The sequence below is a fragment of the Zea mays genome, chromosome 5 (genome assembly GCF_902167145.1).
Source record: "Zea mays cultivar B73 chromosome 5, Zm-B73-REFERENCE-NAM-5.0, whole genome shotgun sequence".
Classification (NCBI taxonomy): Eukaryota; Viridiplantae; Streptophyta; class Magnoliopsida; order Poales; family Poaceae; genus Zea; species Zea mays.
The window spans coordinates 168,890,443-168,910,880 of NC_050100.1; the positions used below are offsets into that span (position 1 = coordinate 168,890,443).

Sequence of the window (20,438 nt, forward strand, 5' to 3'; positions counted from 1 at the left end):
GAACTCTCCCCCTCGACGGGATCTCTCCCGGGACGAGTTCTAGGGTTCTTCGCGGAGAAGAAGAACCTCTGCGCTATCGCGGACCATCCGGCCACAGGTGCGGACCGTCCGAAAGTGTGCAGAGGAGGAGCCGCTCCTACGCCAGATCACGGACCATTCGGTCATATGCCGCGGACTGTCCGCGCCTCCCTCCACAGAGAGCCCCGTCAGACGGTTCGTTCCCGTGTTTGGCGCCCAGATCGGTGCCAACCCTTGGTAGCGCGTAGAAGACTTTGGACTATGGAGTTTGGACGTACCAAGTATCGGATATCAGAAGTCGAATCCTAAGCGTGAAGAGTTAATTTGTAACCATCGATCGGAATTACACAATTGGGTGGTTAAAAAAATAACGACGTGGTGAACCGAAGACGGAGGCCACGCACGGTGGGGCGGCCGTCGCAGCTTTTGGAGACGAAGGCACTTTTTTTTTGTTGCTTCGGCACCACCTCTCAACGTGCTTTCTTTGTGGCTGAGAAAACCGGCGCTTGGACTTCGCTGGAAGCCTCTCGGGTTGTTGTGGCGTTGCAAGGGTCTTTTTTATGCAGAGGCAGAGGCACTTTCGATGGTCAAGAAGGCTCATGCATGACCAACAGATCTGTATCCTATGGTTGAGAATAATACGACTGACCTGGCCATCGTCTCTCTCTCTCAGCGCTGCAAACGGAATGTGCGTGTGACGGACGGACAGGCAGAGGCAGTACGTACGACGAAACATAGGACATATAATAACAGCTTGCATGGAAGGGACGTAACGTAACGTAACCTAACCTAAGCTTGTTTGTCTCATGAGAGACGTCCTTCTGTGAGTTTGCGATGGAGACTGGCTGGCCGGGGAAGAAACGGGCCTCTCATACATGCCCATGCCCTTCTCAGTCCCTCGGCCCGGCCTTGCCACTGCCGTCACAGATCATGTGTGGGCCCAGAGCATGCAGTGGTGGCCCCCACAAACTTTTGGAGAGTGCTCCGCCACTAGCTAGCTAGGGCCGGCGTACATGCTGTTGCCTGTTGGTGGCCTGGTTGGAGAGAGCCAGAGCTCACGCAGGCTACAGGGAGGAAGGAACAGTGCTTCTGCGCCTGCATGCATGCATGAGCAGTTGCATAGGAACTGTACTTAAGCGCAGGCAATGACGACCAAGGGAAGTTTATTATGTATGTATTGTATATAGCTTAAGTAGAGCAGTAGTTTGTACTCCAATAATGAGCCTAAAAGTTACCTAAGCACAAAATCTGCAACTTGTCTGTTCTTGTTGCGTCGAGCATTCAGCGGTAGAAGCTAGCTAAAGAGAGAGGAACACAGTCAATCAACCGGCTAGTAGTAGTACTCAGCATGCATGCAAGGCTGTAATAATGATAGAATCACGTGGCCGGGGGATTAGTTGCGGCCGCGGGCAGCTTTCAACAAGCTAGGGGCCGGGCGCGCGCGAGATTGGGGATATATGCATGATGGCCTTATGATTCGCGAGCCCCCTTCATCACTGTTTGCCCATCTTCTCTCACTGTCCTGTCTTTTGTCTCTCGCAACTACTGTAGGAAGGAATCCATAGCTCTCGTTGTGTCGTGCATTGCATGCATGGACCATGCATCATGCATGGCATGGCCCAGAGAGTGCGCATCTGCCAGCTCCTATGCATGAGCTCTACCTCTCCTTTCTTTCTCTCTCTCACACACACACACTAGAAGGCCCTGTTTTGACCCGAGATTTGTAGCGTCAGTTGGACCCTCTCGAATCTCTCTCTCATCGATCTGTGATCTGCCTGCGCTCTTGTCCATGGCAATTGGTACGTACGTACATGTGTGTTGTCTGGAATTATTTGTGGGTGGACAAAACGGTCTCCCACCAGAGCCACCTTACTATGTGAACTGGTCCTCCATTATTTGTTGCTTTCTCAACTGTGAACGCACTACTATAACAAAAGTATTCAAAATATAGTAGTGATACATATACGCGTACGTAACTATTACGAATACAAACGACTACATTTTACATTTTGATGTAGACAATTGTATAGCTTGTGAAATATAATGCCCCTAGAAATCACTTTTGAAGGATGATTCTGTTATAGAAACCGTTACTGAAAGTATATCTATTTTAGGGGTGTTTTTTATTAAGAGAGAATCACCTTGAAATGTGGTTTTTAGGGTTGGTGATCTTGTTGAGAGACTAGCTAGGCTCTGAAGTCAAATGTTTCGACTACGAGGATGTTAGATCATCAGCTTTCGTCTTCATTCGGCTGCTCGGTGTAACTTCAGGAGATGTTAGAGGAGCGACATGGGACAGCCAGTATTACGATACCAGCTCAACTCCCAGGTCATATGAACTTTACATATACTACCCGAGAGAGTCGATGCAAAACGTTCCGGTTTTACCTAAGGGCTTGTTTGTTTCAACGTTAATCCATGTAGATTGGATGATATTGAGTCGGTTTAAATTTATGGCAAGTCAAAATACAATCTAATCCATTTCAATACAATCTAATCTACATGTAATTGAAATAACCGAACAAGGTTTAATTGTATTCGTCCTACAGTCGTTGCATGCAACTCAACTGTGAAGCACCGTATTTCTATACTCCAGGCCATATTAGAGCATCTCCGACAACTCTCAATTGATACCCCAAAACAATAGTTTAGGGGTAAAGATGGAAAAACACAGTACAACAACTATTGATCTATGCTCCCAATTTTTTCGGTGTCCTAAAACCAGAGCCTCGCAGTATAGATTTGGTGCCAAGCCACCACCTGACCACCCCTATCTGGCTTTTTTTCATTTCCCGCGCCAAATAGCGGTGCACACCATTTAGAAGCTGTTGGAGATGCTTTTAAGCTATCTCCAATCATTCCCCTCCCAAATCCACCTATTCGTACATTATATTCCCAATTTTTTCGGTGTCCTAATACCAGAGCCTAGCGGTATAGATTTAGGATAGAGCCACCACCCCTATCTGGCTTTTTTCACTTCCCACGCCAAATAGCGGTGCACACCATTTAGAAGCTGTTGAAAATGATTTTAGGCTATCTCTAACCATTCCCCTCTCAAATCCCTCTATTCGTACTTTCTATTCATATTTAAATATCTGCTCCTAAACTATTCTTCTCTCTATTTCATTTATTCTCCAACCATTCCCCCTATTCAGCTTTCCTTTACCCTTTAACTGAATTATTTGACTTTTATACATCAGTTTGTAGTACCATAATATATATTATTATCAGGTTATTACATTTAAAAATGATTAATTTCATAATTATTTTCGTTGATTAGTGGAGAGGGGGAGATTAGAGCTCCCCTCTCCATAGAGGGAAAAACTTCTCTCACCATCCCGAGGGAGAGGGAGAGAGGGCATCGTTAAACGAGCCGAGCCTGGCTCGATCATATTGCGAGCTCGGAGATTAGGCTCGAGCTCGTTCAGGCTCATGAGCTGCCACACTAAATCCAATTTAGAATATAAATTGTATATTTTCATTATATATAAATAAAAAATATGTATCAAAAAGTTAGGAACATATTTAAACTGTATCTAGCATTAGATCCATAAAATTTTAAAAAAATATAAGTCAATAACATAGTAATGTAATAGTGTCACACCATAGAACTATATGATATGGCAGGCTGCGGACAGGCTCAGGCTCGCTCAAACTTAGCTCGTTATTTGAGCGAGCCATAAAAGTAGTCTTAGTTCAAGCTTATGAGCTTCTTCGAGCCAAGCCTGAGTGAGTCTGAACCGGCTCATGAGCCTTGAGTTTCTTTTTCTGGCCCTAGCCACAGGGAGCAACTGTACACCGGCAGGAGGGGGAGGAGGAGCATAGAGAGGGGGGCGATAAGATGTGATGAGCCGCTGCATCGTCTCAGCCCATATATAGCTTTGCAATTCGTACTTGTCGAACCTTGAAAAGTCTGATGGAATTGAATCTAAGATGTAGAAAGTAGGAATTTAAAAAAGAGAGACATACAGAACACGTTCGTAGCAAAGGTCGCGCTATTTTGTGGTATAATATATTTATATTGCAGTCGGTCCATCCATGATTGACCGTATCAGGGATTGACAATTTGGCAGCACATCGACGTGGTTAAGGCACAATTTGATGCAACAAGGGAACAAAAAAGAAGAATGAAAGAACATCCTTATGTGTTACACTCAGAATCGCAGCTTGCTGGCATACGCAAGCACCAGCTCGCTTCCATCACACGCAAAACCTTTTTTCTCGTGGGCGTGAACAATTCACTGCTGTTTGCTTCTACCAACGAAAGAAACGCTGCAGGAACAGTTCAAAGGCAGTGTTAATTTGGTGAGATGAGAATAGTGAAAACTCGCAGTAGCGCAGGAAACGTAGTTTCAGAGCACGTAGATCAAGTCAATCCAGATTGATTTGCATATCAATTCCAGAAAAGAAGAACGTGGAACTAGGATGACATCGCTTCCAGAAGGGAAAAAAAAGTGGAACTAGGATAACAGTATTAATTAAACCATTATGTTTGAGTGAAAAAAGTTGTTTTTGTTTTCCAGAAGAACTGAGCACAGGTGTAAGGCACATAATGTTCTGTCATATGTTTTTCCTCCATTTCATTACCTTGCTTTTCTTCTTCTTCTCAATGTATGCAACGATCTCCAACTGACGCTCAAGAGTCTCCTGCAAGGTCTGCAAAGACCCAAGTCAAAGCAAGGTTAAAAACAGATTAATTCGTTCAGAAATGTGCTAGGATCATATACTTCGTAGTGTTTCAGGTTATTGTTTTGGATACAGAAAATATACGAAACCAACATAATGATTCGAATTACTAAAAACATGATTTCCCAGCAAGGTGCAGGCGATACCTTCTTTGTAGCTGCAAGCTCCTCTTCCAGTGCACTAACGCGGGAGACAGCAGCCTGCAGAACCTCCTCCTTATCAGCAGGCATTGATGCGGGTTTTGTCAGGAGTGCAATGACCTTCTCCTCAAGCTCCGAGAGGCGCTTTGCAGAGACGGCGTCTTCAGCTTCCTCCACAGCCTCTTCTGATAGCTTGGACCGCTGGCGCTCTTGTACTTTTGATTTACCTTCTGAGAGGGTAGCTCCACCTATGGCAGCACCGAGAACCTTCCCAGGCATCATGCTGCGGGTCAGACGGACCATCGTTGCGATGCTCATCACAAGTGCTATGATGCCAGCAAAGAGTGGGGGCTTGGATCCATTCGATACATTTATAATAGCTGATAAAGGATAGTGTTTAGTCAGTCTACCAGTGAAAGGAAACTGGGAGTATCACTAATTCGTCAGAAGTTTGCTCATTCATGAACTTGTAGTGGCGGTGCTAACCTTTGGTGATGGCAATCTTCTCATCTGGTGGTGTTCCGTGGCTCTTGCAGATGGCGTCTATGGCCTCTTCAACCATCGGGACATCACAAGAATAGGGTGATCCAGGGGTCTGAAAAAAGTTTCCCAGAAATAAAGATCGAATATGTCGCAAGTGTTAGCATTATTGAGATTAAGCTTGAGTTTTCAGCTAGCAAACCGCGTAAGTTTGGATTCTAACTATAATATTTGCACTATTGATGCCTTCATTCATTATCTGAGTGATCAACAATCGTAACAAGAATGCCTTACATGAATTGAAGTGGGGATAAGTTCCTCGTGAAGAGGTGACACGTGAGGATGTTCAATCCGGCCACGGGAAATTTTCTGTGACTGAGAATGCTCGTCTCCAGCTAATTGTGTTTCCCCATCAAACAAAGCTTGTTTCTTGATTTAAAAAAAACATTAAGAAAATGATAGGAATGAGTACAACCGGCCACTATGCAAACACGAAAGTTGTTTTCTTTGTTTTTCCATACCTTAGGATACGTGTCGTCTTCACAAATCATTTTCTCCGGAGCCTCGAAAGAGGCCGTACCGAGTGATCCACACCTCCCATCACCACTTTGAACCATCTTCACATCAAAGGGGCATTAGGAATACTGAGTTAGTGCCTTCCCCTTAAAGATTTGGTGATTTGTATTCAAGGCGGCAAGGTTCAGGTCAAAGGACCATATTGGACTAGTCCTCACCTTCATGATTTCGGGGTCCTTCCAAGGGCCTTTGTCAGCCTTCATGCAACCACCTTCACATCGGCAGGTTCCACCAAAAATTTCTGGCAACTCACTGAATAATAGAAACGTGTATATTTCAGTGGACAAATGTGCCATAGAAGTTAGCTGACGAGTTCAGTAAAGCTAATAACTACCAATTGGGTAACCTATTTTCTTACCTAGCATCAATCACCTCGAGAAGCTTGCTCTGATACTTGTTACCCAGAACCTACAGAAATATGGAGACGATATTCTAATTGAGTTTTGGAATCATAGCTAAAGAGCAAAACTGGATAAAAGATGGGAAAAAAATACATGAATCTTTGCAGTGGTCTTTGGGTCAAGAAAGCTCTTGACGGTGCCCCATAGAAGCCGGAATCCCTGGCCTGCATTGATGATGAACATGCGGCACAGGGTCTAGCACCAAAAGAGAAGAAAAACTGGCATGGTAAGAACAATATTGCTTACAAAATTCAGATAAAATGTCTGAAGGCAAAACACATATCAAAGGGATTACCTCTGGATAATTGTCACCATCAATCTTCTGAAGCATGCCAATGAGCTCCCTTGCAGCTTTACTGAATTGCTTCATCCCCTGAAAATGTGTCTTTGGTTATTCACTGTAAAATCGCACCATTGAGTAGCCACCAAATTTGTAGATACCTACCACTCCTTGCACGTCAAGAATTGTTGTGCTCTGGTCAATATGGTGCTTCGCGGCGATTGAGCAAGCTGGGAACTTAACAGCAAAGTTCTTCTCGAACTCCTTGACATGGTTCTTGACAAAGCGATCCATTGTAGTGACCTGCATTAGCCTATTCACATCGATCTGTCCAAGCCGTTCAAAGTAGACAGGCCTGCCTTCCTTATCAACCCCATGGTAACCTTGAGGGTAGCATTCTGCCACCTTATCAGCTTCTTCGAATTCGAATTCCTAAGATTGCATTAGAGAAAAGGAAAAGGTTACAAAAGTTTATGAACTAATAGCCTGTAAATAATTCCTAAGATTGCTTCTCTTTTTTGTGTATATGTATACTGTATGTATAAACTTTTTTGGTAAAAATAATGGTATTCAATTGAATACCCTTGAGAAAATACTTTAATCTATTTATATATGGATGAAATTATTTTATATATTTTAATTTGTTTTGGTATTTTTGTCTTATAATGGTTAGATACATAATATATACTCAATTAAGAAATAAGTTATATCCACGGATAATATTAATGGCTAACATGTTAATCAATTTGTGTGAACTTTGGTAATCTAAATTATGTTACACACTAACGCCTTATATAATGTGTGTGTGTGTGTGTATTTAATACCGTGTTAGATAATTCAGAGGGCCTTCTAATAAAAATAATTGGTTGTCACGTATATATATTGAAGATCTAAAATGGCCGCGTAATGTTCTCTGTATGTAGAGTTGCATCCACGTTGGGCATGTACACGTTTCAGTATGTTTGGCACATACATATAACTGGGATTACTTGCATAAAAAACAGATAGTTTATATAAGCTGACTAAATTATGTCATATTCAAAGTTGCAAAAATAAAAAAATAGAGTATCCAATAGATCTCGTACACATCAATTGGATCTAAATAAAGATATATAACTAAAATTTTCCTTATTTATCCAATTTTCCAAAATTTAAAGTTAAACAAATATATATTTTATCTAAGACGTTTTAGAAAGTAATATATGATTACAAATACTCGATCTGATTATAGTTACCTCGAGAATGGTATCTGCACCGAACTCCTTTCTCCACTTCAGCATATCAGACCACATTTGCTTTGCCTTCTCGATATCAAACTTTCTTGCCTTGAGAAATCTTCATGATCCCAAACTTTCAGCAATGCTACCACACATGAAAATGCAATCATACAATCCTTTACTATATCACATACCTTAGCATCATGTGGTAGTCATCATGCTGCGATGGTAGCAGCTCTTCAAGTACAAGAAGCTGGCGGAAGGCATCCACAGCCTGCACCTCCTCAGGTTCACGCTCATCCAGAATCGAGATGGACATCACCTTGCTGCTCTTCCTCCCCCTCTTCATGGAATGCCTAAACTTCTGTGAGGCGCTCAAAGCCTTCTTTTTCAGAGCCGCGATCACGGCTTTCTTCTCGTCCTCTGTGTATTCCACATTGGATTTCCTCTTCTCGTCGTAGTGTCCATCTAAGGCTGCAGATATCATTTCTAGATAAGTCAATTCTGTGAAGTTTAATTTCGGGGACTGAATTTGACTTGCATGGATTATGCTAAATTGTCCATGATTATTGGGGAAAACAAAAATGTGTTGCCATAAGTGCAACGTTTCAATAAAAAAATCAGACATTACAGGAATATCACAAGTTTTTTTATGAGGGCAAAGAAAGAAAGAAAGTACTGTTGCAATATATTATCCATCTCAGTCAGCAAGAGAATGGTCATGTCATTTAATTATATGCATACTCACCAGAGCTTAGACGGTGTTCATGAGATCCTGATAGGACTTCTGCCATTATTGGGTTGCCTATCAGACCTGATAAAAGAAAGAAGAGGTCGTATTGAGTTCCATTCCATGCACCTACCAGGCTAATCGGAGAGGTTATGCTGATGGAAAAAGTGGACAATTCACTTACACTACTTGAATAAGTCTGAATAAAAACTTAAAAACATCATCGCCGTTGCATCGATCAAATGCTATGTTGGCACAGATGATCAATTTTGAAGAATAATGCGTTTAATATTTCAGTGTGGTGATAATGCACCAGATATAATCTGATTCAATGCCAAGTGGTAGGATCAAAAGCATTGATTTTTTAGGGTGGCTCTTTCTCTTTGTGTGCAGTTGAGACTAGATAAGTAGTGTGTTTTCTCCCTCGCATCGAGGAGATAATCTGTCGATACCTGACGATTAGCAATGATGGGATCAAAACCTAGAACGTGTGCATAGAACAGAGCACGAGAAGGAAGAACACGCAAGCGGCCTTGAGTGAGGCCAATGTACCAACAGAAACGCTCGTGATTCCCCATAGAACGGCTAGATCGGAACTGAGGGGCGCGCACGTACCTCCGAGAGGAGAGCCTTGAGGCGGAGAGGGGGGGCGGCGATGCTGGAGAGAAATGGCTTGGGGGCGGCGATGCTAAAGAAATAGAGGCGGGGGTGGTGGCGCGCTCGTCGCGGGGCGGAGTGCGCGGGGGCCCAAATGGTGAGAGGCGCGCACGATGGCCGCAGCTGGTAACGGAAGGATGCCATAAACGGCTCTTCTTCTTCGACCAGTTTGACTTTGGAGATGAAGGACCGTGGCGTGGACCGAGGACGGGAGGAGCTGGCTGTTGCCCGCGGTCGGTATGATCGCTGCCGTGTCACTCCCGGCGATCGGTGCCAGACCGCCAGCCACTGCAGCTGCGAGTGATTGGCCCGGCCGGTTGGCTGCCCTGCCGATCGGTTGATGCGGCTGTGTCGATGGTAGTGGGGTGAGCCCGGTCGGTATTGGTAAAGACCGACGCGATGGGTGTGAGCCATTATTACTCTGACGTAGAAATCTAAAGAAAACTGAATGTATTCTATAAACAGAGGATAATTATATTCATTCACACACTTTCGTCTTCAATTCACAAGTCTTCTTTATTCATAGTTTTCACTCTCTATTTCGATTCAGTTTCTTTGAAACCAACTATGAAACGTTCATAGACTTACTCAACGACTAATCTCTATAATGTATGGAGCCCTTGTCAATGTGGAGCAAGTATTTTTTAATGGTCTTTCTCTCGTCCATCATCAGGAGTTGCTATTTTTCCACTCTCAGTTTTGACTTTCTGTTATTATATCATCCCGTGTCTATGACTGGTGGGACCTTCTGTGTCTATGATTTGTGAACCGATGGCATACTAGCGAAGCCCACAAATGATAGTGCAAAATTGCTAATGGCTCCCATCATCAGTGAGAAGATGAGACTGCTCGTCTCCTATGGCCCTCTCTAATATACGATGCAACCTCTCTAAGTATCTTGTCCGATGTGGGGTATTTGATGCTTCACCAGACATGTTTAGTGCCTTATGAACCTCCCCAACATGTTGCACTCCTCTCTAAGTACCCTATCCAGCACCCCACAGAAAATGACAGTGAGTGGGATTTGGTGTGCACCTACATGTTCGTTATACCCAGTTACAGTATCCCTCCTTTGACACAATGCTCTCATATTTGGTGCTATATTCGGTGCATTACCAAACACATCTGGTGCTACCAAGCACCATGTTCTTTCTTTGTTTCTTCATGTGTCTTCATCTGGGCTCCTTCCTTCTTATGTCTTGGACAAAGCATGTTCTTGTATGTCTTCAATATGTCTTATAGTGTCTTGTTTGAGGTGTTGATTATCTATATCATCATTTTTCCTTTAGTCTAGGTTTACTTCTTATCCTTCGGAACTATATCTGTCATCACCTAGGGATGGCCATACCCCCGACTATCACCAAGATGCGCTCAGGGATCCTGACTCAAGAGACTGGCTCTGGGCCTACAATGGAGGGACCACTGCTCCTAGGCCCCCTGACTTGAGGACCTCCCCTAGCCCCGTCCAGGGAGGGGCTTGGCACCACCTCAAATTACGTTGGGGCATCCTTGGAACTAAGTCTTCGATACCACACATTATCTAACACGCGATTCTTCAAGACCACACATTATCTAACATCTTCTTCGAGACCTCAAATTCTACTCTACTAAAAAGACTTTGTGTTGGTTGGCCACCTCCAGCGTGAATTAGGGAGCATTTGAGGCTTCGCCAAACCACGGGATAAATCGTGTGTCTTGTCCCTTCTTAATTTACTTACTTTCACTTCTTATATACTTTGTGTCAGTACCCTGAAACTGGGGTATCCCTTACTACTATATCAAAACACATTACCCACATGGTTATCTCTAATCGTGTGCTAAGGAACTGAGCAGCTCGACCCATGTCACAACTTGCCCAAGGCCTACCCCGAGCGAGGGACCCAAGTCACGACTCGCCCGAGGCCAACCTCGTTCGGGAGACACCGTGATGGTTCGCCCAAGGCCAACCTCGAGTGGAAGACGAAGACACGACTCGCTCGAGGCCAATAGGCAGAAGACACAGTCATGACTCGCCCGAGGCCAACATCGAGCAGGAGACACAGTCGCACTCGCCCGAGGCCAACCTCGGGCGTGAGACATAGTCACGACTCGCTCGAGGCCGACCCCGGGCAGCAGACGCAGTCACGACTCGCCCGAGGCCAACCTCAGGCGGGAGACACAGTCGCGACTCGCCCGACGCCAACCACAGGCGGAAGACACAGTCACGACTTGCCCGAGGCATTCCCTAGGCAGGAGACGCAGTCGCGACTTGCCCGAGGCCATCCTCGGGCGAGAGACGCATTTCCGATTCACCCGAGGGCATCTTAGGCAACACTCTAGGAGCTACCTGCCTCGACCGACCACTCTGATTCTAGAACGGCGCCTGTCCCCGCCTTATGGGCAGGTCCGGTGCTACCACATGTCCAGGGAATCGATATGCTCAGGGACTTCACCAATGGGTCTGGACCCCCATGGGTGGGTCCCGGACCCCCATGTTTGCAATCTGGACCCCCTGAGAGGTCTAGGACCTCCACATATACAAACCATACCCCCGAGTAGGGAACTGGACCCCCTGTATGGGGTCCAGGTCGCCAACAAGGGCTCTCAGTGCTACAGGGCACAACATGCCACCAGGCCCTACTCTGGACCCACGCATGGGTCCGGTGACACCACGTGGCCGCTGGCGCATGGTGCAATCCTTCGCATGGAAACAAGGCCTCAGCCTGCATTAAATGCAAGGCGGCCAAGGCGTGCTCTTACCAAGCGCAAGGCATAGGCTAGCTTGTGACAAGTCTTTGTAACCGCCCCGCGCGTTACCGAGGTGCACTATAGCATAGCAGCGCCACACGCATTAGATGCCCGCTCAGAGCTCCACGCGTTATCGAGGCCAATGTGCCACGCCCATGGAAGACGCCATCATGAAGTGTCGTTCGGTCGGGTATTATGTCCATTACAGTGACCGGCCGGACGTGACAGCACAGGCGATTGAGCACGCCCCTACGCACATCAATGTGACAGTCTACGATGCAACCTTTTGTTAGAAATATGCCCTAGAGATGAGCATATTTCTTTGTATCCATGATATATATATATATAGCTTAATTGAATATCTATGAAAGGCACCTTGTATTGATTAGCAATTATGTGAATTGTTTTTGAGATTCTTTACTTGTATGGTTATTCTAAATGATGTCCCTAGTCAGAGTCGATGACTAGCACATGTATTAGTTGATGACTACATTTCACAAGTCATGGACATGGAGAAATTAATAATGTGGGCGCATGTATGAAATAAGGCTGGACCGACCCAACGTGAGATTGTAATATAGTTCTCTTTTTGCAACATGTATATTGTATCCTTAGACCTGAGATTGTCGCATGTTTTCAAGATGTGAATTGACTTACTTAGGGACTATTAAATGCTACTCCGTAATTGGGTAGTTATAAAGGTAGTTTTGGGTTTGTTAGGAAGCATGATGTGAGGCATGGTCAGCCAAGATGGAATTTGTCCCTTTCTTCTTGAGAGAGATATCTTTGGGCTCCTCGAGTGATTGGATCAAGAAATGCATGATCGTGCTAGGGTTAAGTGTTAACCAATGAAAGGATTCCAATTCTCAGTATGGAGAAAGAGAGGTCAACTTAGAGCCAGACCAAATATCGTGAGACAAAGGGAACAACATGTACGTAATGTAGCAATGGTTCATTTGATATGATCTTTACATGCGTATAGGAGTTGGCATGTCTTGCTAGAGGGTGTTGTCAATTATTGGGCCAAGTAAGAGTACTTGGGCCATATCTATATGTACGTGAACCTATAGGGTCACACACTTAAGGGGAAGGAAGCCTAACTTGGATTAGATCCGAAATTAGGCATGGTTTTAGGGTTACTGATGGGCCTCAGAGTTATAAGCCCACCAGAACGCCTATATAATGAGGGGTAGGGGCGTGGTTAAGAGAACCCTAATTCGCCACCAGTAAACGAGCAGTCGCCCGCCCCTCGCCCTCGCCTAGCCACCATCGCGAACCTAGCAGTTCGGAACGCGGCGCTTCCTCCTTGTACATGTGGATACCTCAGAGGTGCTGCATCTGGAGCACTAAGACGAACCGCGCGAGGACGTGAAGGTCGCCGGCGACTCACAGCACTGCTCGACGCGTTAGTCTACATCGAGACATCTTCCGCTGTGAAAGGGAAATAGGGGTTGACCTTTTCCTATAAATAATTTTGGTGGTTGAATGCCCAACACAAATAATTGGGCTAACTAGTTTGCTCTAGATTATATATTCTACAGGTGCATAAAGGTTCAACACAAACCAATATAAGATTGAAGAAAGGGTTCAAAAAGAAAGGAGCAAAGAAACCGAGTCTGGCGCACCAGACTGTCCGGTGCACCAGGACCGTACACCGTCCAACTCTCCACTCTCAGGTTTCTCAGAGCGCGCTCCGCTATAATTCACCGGACTGTCCGGTGTGCCACCAAACTGTCCGGTGTGCCACCGGACTGTCTGGTGTGCCAGCGGAGCAACGGCTCCTTCACGTAATGGTCGACTACAAAAGCTGAAGAATCAGAGCTACAGTGAAGAACAGTGCGCGCAGAGTCAAAGCCGTCCGTCAAAGGCGCACCGGACACTGCACAGTGCCTATCAGGTGCGGCATCGGACTGTCCGGTGCCAGTAGAGGACAAAGCCTCCAACGGTCGACTACGCCCGAACCCTAACGGTTGGGTGACGTGGCTGGCGCACCGGACTGTCCGGTGCGCCCATCGACAGCAGCCCCTCCCCAACGGTTGTTTGGCGGTTGAGGGCTATAAATACGCCTCAACCACCTCCACTCCAATCATCCAAGTTTCCAGCACTTCACATTCAATACAAGAGCTAGTGCATTCACTCCTAGACACAATTCAAAAGAATCAAAGCCTCTTCAAGTCCCAAATTCACTCCAAACACCTAGTGACTAGAGAGAGTGTTTTTGTTCATGTTCTTTGCGCTCTTGTCTCTTGGATCACTTTCTTCTTCCTCATTATTGTTCTAAAGACACTTTTAATCAAAGCAAGAGACACCAAGTGTGTGGTGGTCCTTGCGGGGTCTAAGTGACCCATTTGATTAAGGAGAAAGCTCACTCGGTCTAGGTGACCGTTTGAGAGAGGGAAAGGGTTGAAAGAGACCCGGTCTTTGTGACCACCTCAACGGGGACTAGGTTCATTGGAACCGAACCTCGGTAAAACAAATCACTATGTTCATTCGCTTGTCTTTCATTTGATTTGTTTTCCCCTCTCTCCTGGACTTGATATTTGTTCTAACGCTAACCCCAGCTTGTACTGTGTGCTTAAGTTTATAATTTTCATATTCCGCCTATTCACCCCCCTCTAGGCGACTTTCATGCTGCCCTGCGTGTCTAGTGGTAATTCCATGATCTATAACTATAGTAGTTCCTGGTTTTATGGGGTCAAAAATTTTGTTTTGCGCTAGTGTAGCCTCCCCATAATCCTTCACCTATATCGGAGCCTTCGCGTGGTTATGTTGATCATCTTAGCCCAAGTGGTTATGTTGATCATCAAACACTAAAAACTAATTGTAAATGGACTTGGTTTTTTTCCTTACAATACTTTTGCACTCTATAGCACCCTGGTTAGCAAAAGCAAGCCCTAACCAATACCTTTTCCTTGTGACTGGCTTTGTCTCCATCTACACTATTTGATGAAAACTTTCTCACATATGATCATGGTCTCCATCACGTCATATGCCTTGTACATCAACATCAATTGGACCCTAGCTAACCATACTCAAGGAAACATTAATCCACATGGTTAGCACTCAATTACCAAAACCAAACTAAGGCTTTCACCATGCTAGAGTGGTGAAGAATTAGCCCATAGAGAGCACTTAATCCTTGAGCAGATCAAGAGAGACATATACCCTTGTGTGATGCTTCAATGAGAACTAGTGGGCAGTGGTGACTCTGCAATACCTCAGAAAACATCATTGTGTTCCTTTCCCTCTCTTTACATTAGACATTTACTTTGTGTGGTTACATTATTGTATTTTGCATTACTAGAATTGCCATGCTAGTGTAGGATTGGAACTAGGTTGCACAGCTCTTTTTCATACGATAGAACCACTATTATGCACAACGGGTGAAATGGGGTAAGTGCTAGGTTTAAATTTGGCAAGAATTTTATATTAGCCCAATTGACCCCCTGTCACACCCGGTTTTAGAAGGCAAACCGAATGCGAACCATGTACGTGCCAGGATCAGCAATTCACGTACATAGTAGTTACATAACATGAACATCATCACACAGTGCTCAAATAGTATTAAAAAGGGAAATAGTAGTCGATTACATCATATGTCTGAGACATCCACATAGTCTTTACAATAAATCAAAGTGCGGAAAAGAAACATAGATAAACGCGGCCTTCACAGGCAGCCGACTGGGGGTTGCCGCTAACCCACGCCTAGAACTCATCATAATCTTGGAACTCTTGATGGTCTCCTTCCACGGCTTCATCTTCTCCTGAGCAGTGGTTGCAATGCTGACAACCTGGGGATGGGGGGTTTGGTGTGTAGAGCAAGGGTGAGTACACATCAACATACTCAGCAAGTATCTTGTTTGGCTGTAGTGGACTAGCTTTATATGGGGATAAGTCAAGCAGTTGCTTTTAGTTGGTCAGATTATTATTACTAGTAGAGAAAGCCAAGTTTTAGGATTAACCCACGTTATTAATCCAAGCGTACACCTTTCCAAATGGAAAGAGCACCACTTACCATTACCAGAGTCAAAACCAAGAACCATCAATCTCATTGCCACCTGCAACTCTGAACATCTCTGATCAAGTACCACTAATCACTGGAGCTCCCTTGGCCGCTCATAACCGCGAGCACGGCTGGTATATCAGTTTTCATACACTCTACAGAGGTTGTGCACTTTACCCACAAGACGTGATTCCCTTTCTGCCCGGACAGAGCTACTCCCCATTGACCACTACCTAGGTGGTCCAGCAGGGCATCACTATGTAGCTTTTACAAAGATTCCCCGGGGCTGTAGCCGCCCGTTAGGTTTCCTAAATGCTCCTCACTCCTCCCAAAGGGGCGAACCCAAGCTTGGCAGAGTGAGCCGCATACACCGAGCCCCATTGACGGCACGACGGCTAAGCGAACTACACCCCGGATCCTCTAATAGGGCACCCCATTCCACCCTCATGGTTGCACTGTTTTCCCGGGCGGTCATCCAACGAACAGGTCCTTACAGAGAGGCACTCGAGAAACCGCTCGAGCCCCCTTGAAGGACACAAGTATAACATCATAATAAAAGAGGGGAAAACAGCGTATCATTGATCATTCTCATCATGTTCATTGATTAGGGTTGAGCAAAGCATAAGATTAAGCAATAATAATCCAACCCAAATAGGTAAACAAGGACATGGATAACAAAACTAGTCAATCCTTAGGTATAACTATGAAATGCGGGAGGTGAATTAAAGAATGTATAGGACAAAGATAGGTCAAGGGACACTTGCCTCCACCAACCGACTGCTGCTCAGGGGCTTCTCCTGCGAGTTCTTCGGGCTCTCCGACCAGATCGTTCTCTATGCGAGCGCAAACATACATACATCCACATATTTAATACAAAAGAACAGTACACCATACAATAGAATGTGGTAAATAAACAGACGTTCCACGCGGGGTTCGCAATTACGGTTAAGAGAGAAAGTTGAAAAGACAGTCGAGAAACGATCACGTTACATTATTATGAATTAAACCACTCGCTCAATTGAAAGGCATTAATGTAGATACTATGTTTAGCATAAAGTAAAGTCATGTTTCATGTCTAATCATTATAAGCAGATGAAGATAAATTAAAAGGATTGTCGCGCGGCGAGACGCGCGACATAGTACTCTAAATCGAAATAAGAAATCAATGACTCGTCGTGCGACGGAGCGCACGACGAGACACTTGCATTAATTATAAAGAGACGTTGAGCGTCGCACGGCGAAACGCACGACGACATACGTCAACAGAACTGAGTTTAAAGTGGAACGTCGCGTGGCTCGACGCGTGACGTTACACATTAAACAACCTGAAATTAAAAAGGATAGTCGCGCGACGAAGCGCACGACGCAACACATCAATAGGATCTGAAATTAGATAAATGTGTCGCGCGATGAAGCGCGCGACGCAGCACCCTAACTTACGGAGTTTGAAATTAACTACAAACCCAAAAATAATCACCGCGCGCGTGGGTTTGCGCACGCGGGAACGCGTTAGGGGGTAAACGAAGCCACGCGAGTCACGCCGGGGGCCGGGACGCCGCGCGCAGGGGGCCGAGGCCGCGTGCAGGGGGCTGCGCGCCGGGGCAGGGGCCGCGCGGGGGGCAGGGGAGGCCACGCCGGAGGCCAAACGCCGCACCGGGGGGGGCGAGCCACTGCGCCTGGGGCAAGGCCGCCGCGCCGGGGAGCGAGCAGGGGGCGGGCGGACCACGCCGGGGCCGGGGGCGCCGCCGCGCAGGGGCCGGGACGGGGGCGGGCGCTGCCGTGCAGGGGGGCCGGGGCGGGGGTGGGCGCCGCCGTGTAGGGGGAGGGGCAGGGGCGGGCGCCGCGCCGGGGCCAAGGCGGGGGCGAGCGCCGCCACGCAGGGGGGCCGGGGCGGGATCGCGCCGGGGCCGAGGAGGGAGGGGCGGGGGCGGGCGCCGCCGGGGCAGGTCGCCGCGCGCAGGGGCGAGCAGGGCGAGCGCCGCCACGGGCAGGGGCACGCGCGCAGGGGAGAGAGGGAGGGCGCGCGCAGGGAAGAGAAGGGGAGGGAGAGGGAGAGAGAGGGGAAGGGAAGGGGAGGGGAGCTCACCTCGGGATCCAACTCTGGCGATCACCGTCTCCAAAACCTAGGGCACCACGGGGGGAGAGAGGTGGGAGAGGGAGAGGGAGGTTGCTGCGCGGGAAATCCAAATGAGAGAGGGAGAGGAGGAGGGGGCGCATGGGGAGGTGTGGGGCGCCGGGGGCGCGTGGGCCGGGCTGGGCTGGGCTGAGCTAGGTTGGGCCGGGCCACTTCGTGGGTCGAAACCCACGACACGCACGACTATCAAACAAACTACAATCGCGAACCGAAAACCGAGACGGAACGAGACGAACACGCAACATCAGACAAAGAAATGCGCTTCGGCATGATGCAACACCCATGACACTTAGGTTTTGGTTTATACATGACACGGACACCTGTCACTATACTGGTTTGAAATTGGGAAGAAAGAGCGAAACAGGAAGAGAAAAGAGAGTAACGCCCGAATTTGGTGAGAGAAAAGAAGAAAAAATTCTACCCCCAAATTCAGGGCGTTACAAACCTATCCCCCTTAAAAGAATCTCGCCCTCGAGATTCAAGGTCGGCCAGCAAAGAGCTCAGGGTATTTGGCCATCATATCATCTTCACGCTCCCAAGTTGCTTCTTCCTCAGAGTGGTGATTCCATCTGACTTTGCACATTCTGATGGTCTTCCTTCGGGTGACTCTGTCTGCAGTCTCAAGGATTTGCGTTGGTTTCTCTGTGTAGGTTAAGTCCTCCTGGACCTCCAGACCTTCCACTGGCAACTGCTCTTCTGGCACACGCAAACACTTCTTCAACTGAGACACATGAAAGACATCTGGCAGACTGAGCTGATAGGCCACTTCTCCACGCCTTGCGAGAATCTAATACGGGCCAATATAGCGGGGTGCTAGCTTGCCTTTGACTCCGAATCTTCTGACTCCTCTGATCGGTGACACTTTCAGATAGACAAAATCTCCAACCTCGAAACTCAGCTCTCTTCTTCTAGTGTCTGCATAGCTTCGCTGCCTTAATTGCGCTATCTTCAGATTCTCTCGAACCATCTTGATATTCTCTTTAGCTTCAAGAAAAATGTCTGGCCCAAACACTTGCTTTTCTCCAGGCTGATCCCATTGCAACGGAGTTCTACAACTCCTTCCATAAAGCGCCTCAAATGGTGACATCTTCAAGCTGGCCTGGTAACTGTTGTTATAGGAGAACTCTGCATAAGGCAATCGCTTGTCCCATCCGGACTGATCTTGCAACGCACAGGCTCTCAACATGTCTTCAAGAATTTGATTGGTTCTTTCGGTCTGACCATCTGTCTGCGGATGATAAGCTGAACTGAAATTCAGATGTGTGCCCAAGGCTTCATGCAACTGCTGCCAGAAATGAGAGGTGAACTGCGTTCCTCTGTCTGACACTATCTTCTTCAGCACACCATGAAGACAAACGATCCGAGACATGTACAACTCTGCCAGTACTGCACTGCTATAGTTGGTCTTGACAGGTATGAAGTGGGCTGACTTGGTTAAGCGGTCCACCACTACCCAAATGGAATCATAGCCGGCCCGAGTGCGAGGCAATCCGACTATGAAAGCCATGCCGATTTCATCCCATTTCCACTGAGGGATTTGCAACGGTTGCAACAATCCAGCTGGTCTCTAGTGCTCTGCCTTGATCCGTCGACAACTATCACACATAGCCACATGCTCTACGATTTCCCTCTTCATTCCGTACCACCAGAATTTCTTCTTCAGATCCTGATACATCTTCTCACTACCAGGGTGAATCAAATAGGCTGTCTCATGAGCTTCCTTGAGAATCAATTCCCGAATAGATTGGACATTAGGGACACACAAGCGGTCTTTGAACCATATCACACCTTCTGCATCTTTCCGAAAATCTTTGCCTCTGCCATCTAGAATCAGTCGTCGGATCTCACTGATCTTCTCATCATTCTTCTGCGCTTCTTTGATTTCCCGCTCTAGGGTAGGTTCCAACTCAATTGTTACTCCTCGCGAATTATTCAGAAATCCGAGACTCAACCTGTCAAACTCTTTGGCCAACTCATAAGGCATCGGACGAGCGACCATCAGATTGACTTGACTCTTTCTGCTCAAAGCATCTGCCACTATGTTTGCTTTGCCTAGATGGTAATGAATCTCCAACTCATAGTCTTTGATCAGCTCTAACCATCTTCGTTGCCTCATATTCAACTCTGACTGAGTGAATATGTACTTCAGACTCTTGTGGTCTGTGTAAACATCACATTTCTGTCCATACAGATAGTGCCTCCATGTCTTCAGTGCGTGAACCACTGCTGCCAACTCTAGGTCATGGATGGGGTAATTCTTCTCATGAACCTTCAGCTATCGGGACGAGTAAGCCACAACTCTTCCCTCTTGCATCAACACACATCCCAAACCAGTGTAACAAGCATCGCAATACACCGAGAAGGGTTTATGCACATCAGGCAAGACTAA

General features: G+C 46.6%; 1 protein-coding gene across 1 annotated transcript; it reads right to left on the bottom strand.

Annotated features, from left to right (window-relative positions):
- Positions 1 to 4,086: 4,086 nt before the first annotated feature.
- On the bottom strand, positions 4,087 to 9,183 carry LOC100274086 (uncharacterized). Its single transcript, NM_001148465.1, has 15 exons — positions 9,144 to 9,183; positions 8,547 to 8,612; positions 7,993 to 8,272; positions 7,817 to 7,916; positions 6,747 to 7,013; positions 6,597 to 6,674; positions 6,395 to 6,496; positions 6,259 to 6,308; positions 6,059 to 6,152; positions 5,846 to 5,941; positions 5,619 to 5,753; positions 5,331 to 5,439; positions 4,851 to 5,224; positions 4,606 to 4,674; positions 4,087 to 4,290 (listed from the first exon to the last, which is right to left on the bottom strand). The coding sequence occupies exons 2-15, from the start codon at positions 8,590 to 8,592 to the stop codon at positions 4,273 to 4,275; spliced, it is 1,818 nt and encodes a 605-aa protein (NP_001141937.1). The 5' UTR covers positions 8,593 to 8,612; positions 9,144 to 9,183; the 3' UTR covers positions 4,087 to 4,272.
- Positions 9,184 to 20,438: the final 11,255 nt, after the last annotated feature.

Excerpts from the sequence above, each read along its gene's own strand:
- LOC100274086 (NM_001148465.1), bottom strand. The coding sequence starts at position 8,592 with ATGGCAGAAGTCCTATCAGGATCTCATGAACACCGTCTAAGCTCTG. Across the intron at positions 7,014-7,816 it reads GTGCAGATACCATTCTCGAG|GAATTCGAATTCGAAGAAGC; the intron begins GTAACTATAATC and ends ATGCAATCTTAG. Across the intron at positions 5,754-5,845 it reads AAGACGACACGTATCCTAAG|AAACAAGCTTTGTTTGATGG; the intron begins GTATGGAAAAAC and ends TTTTAAATCAAG.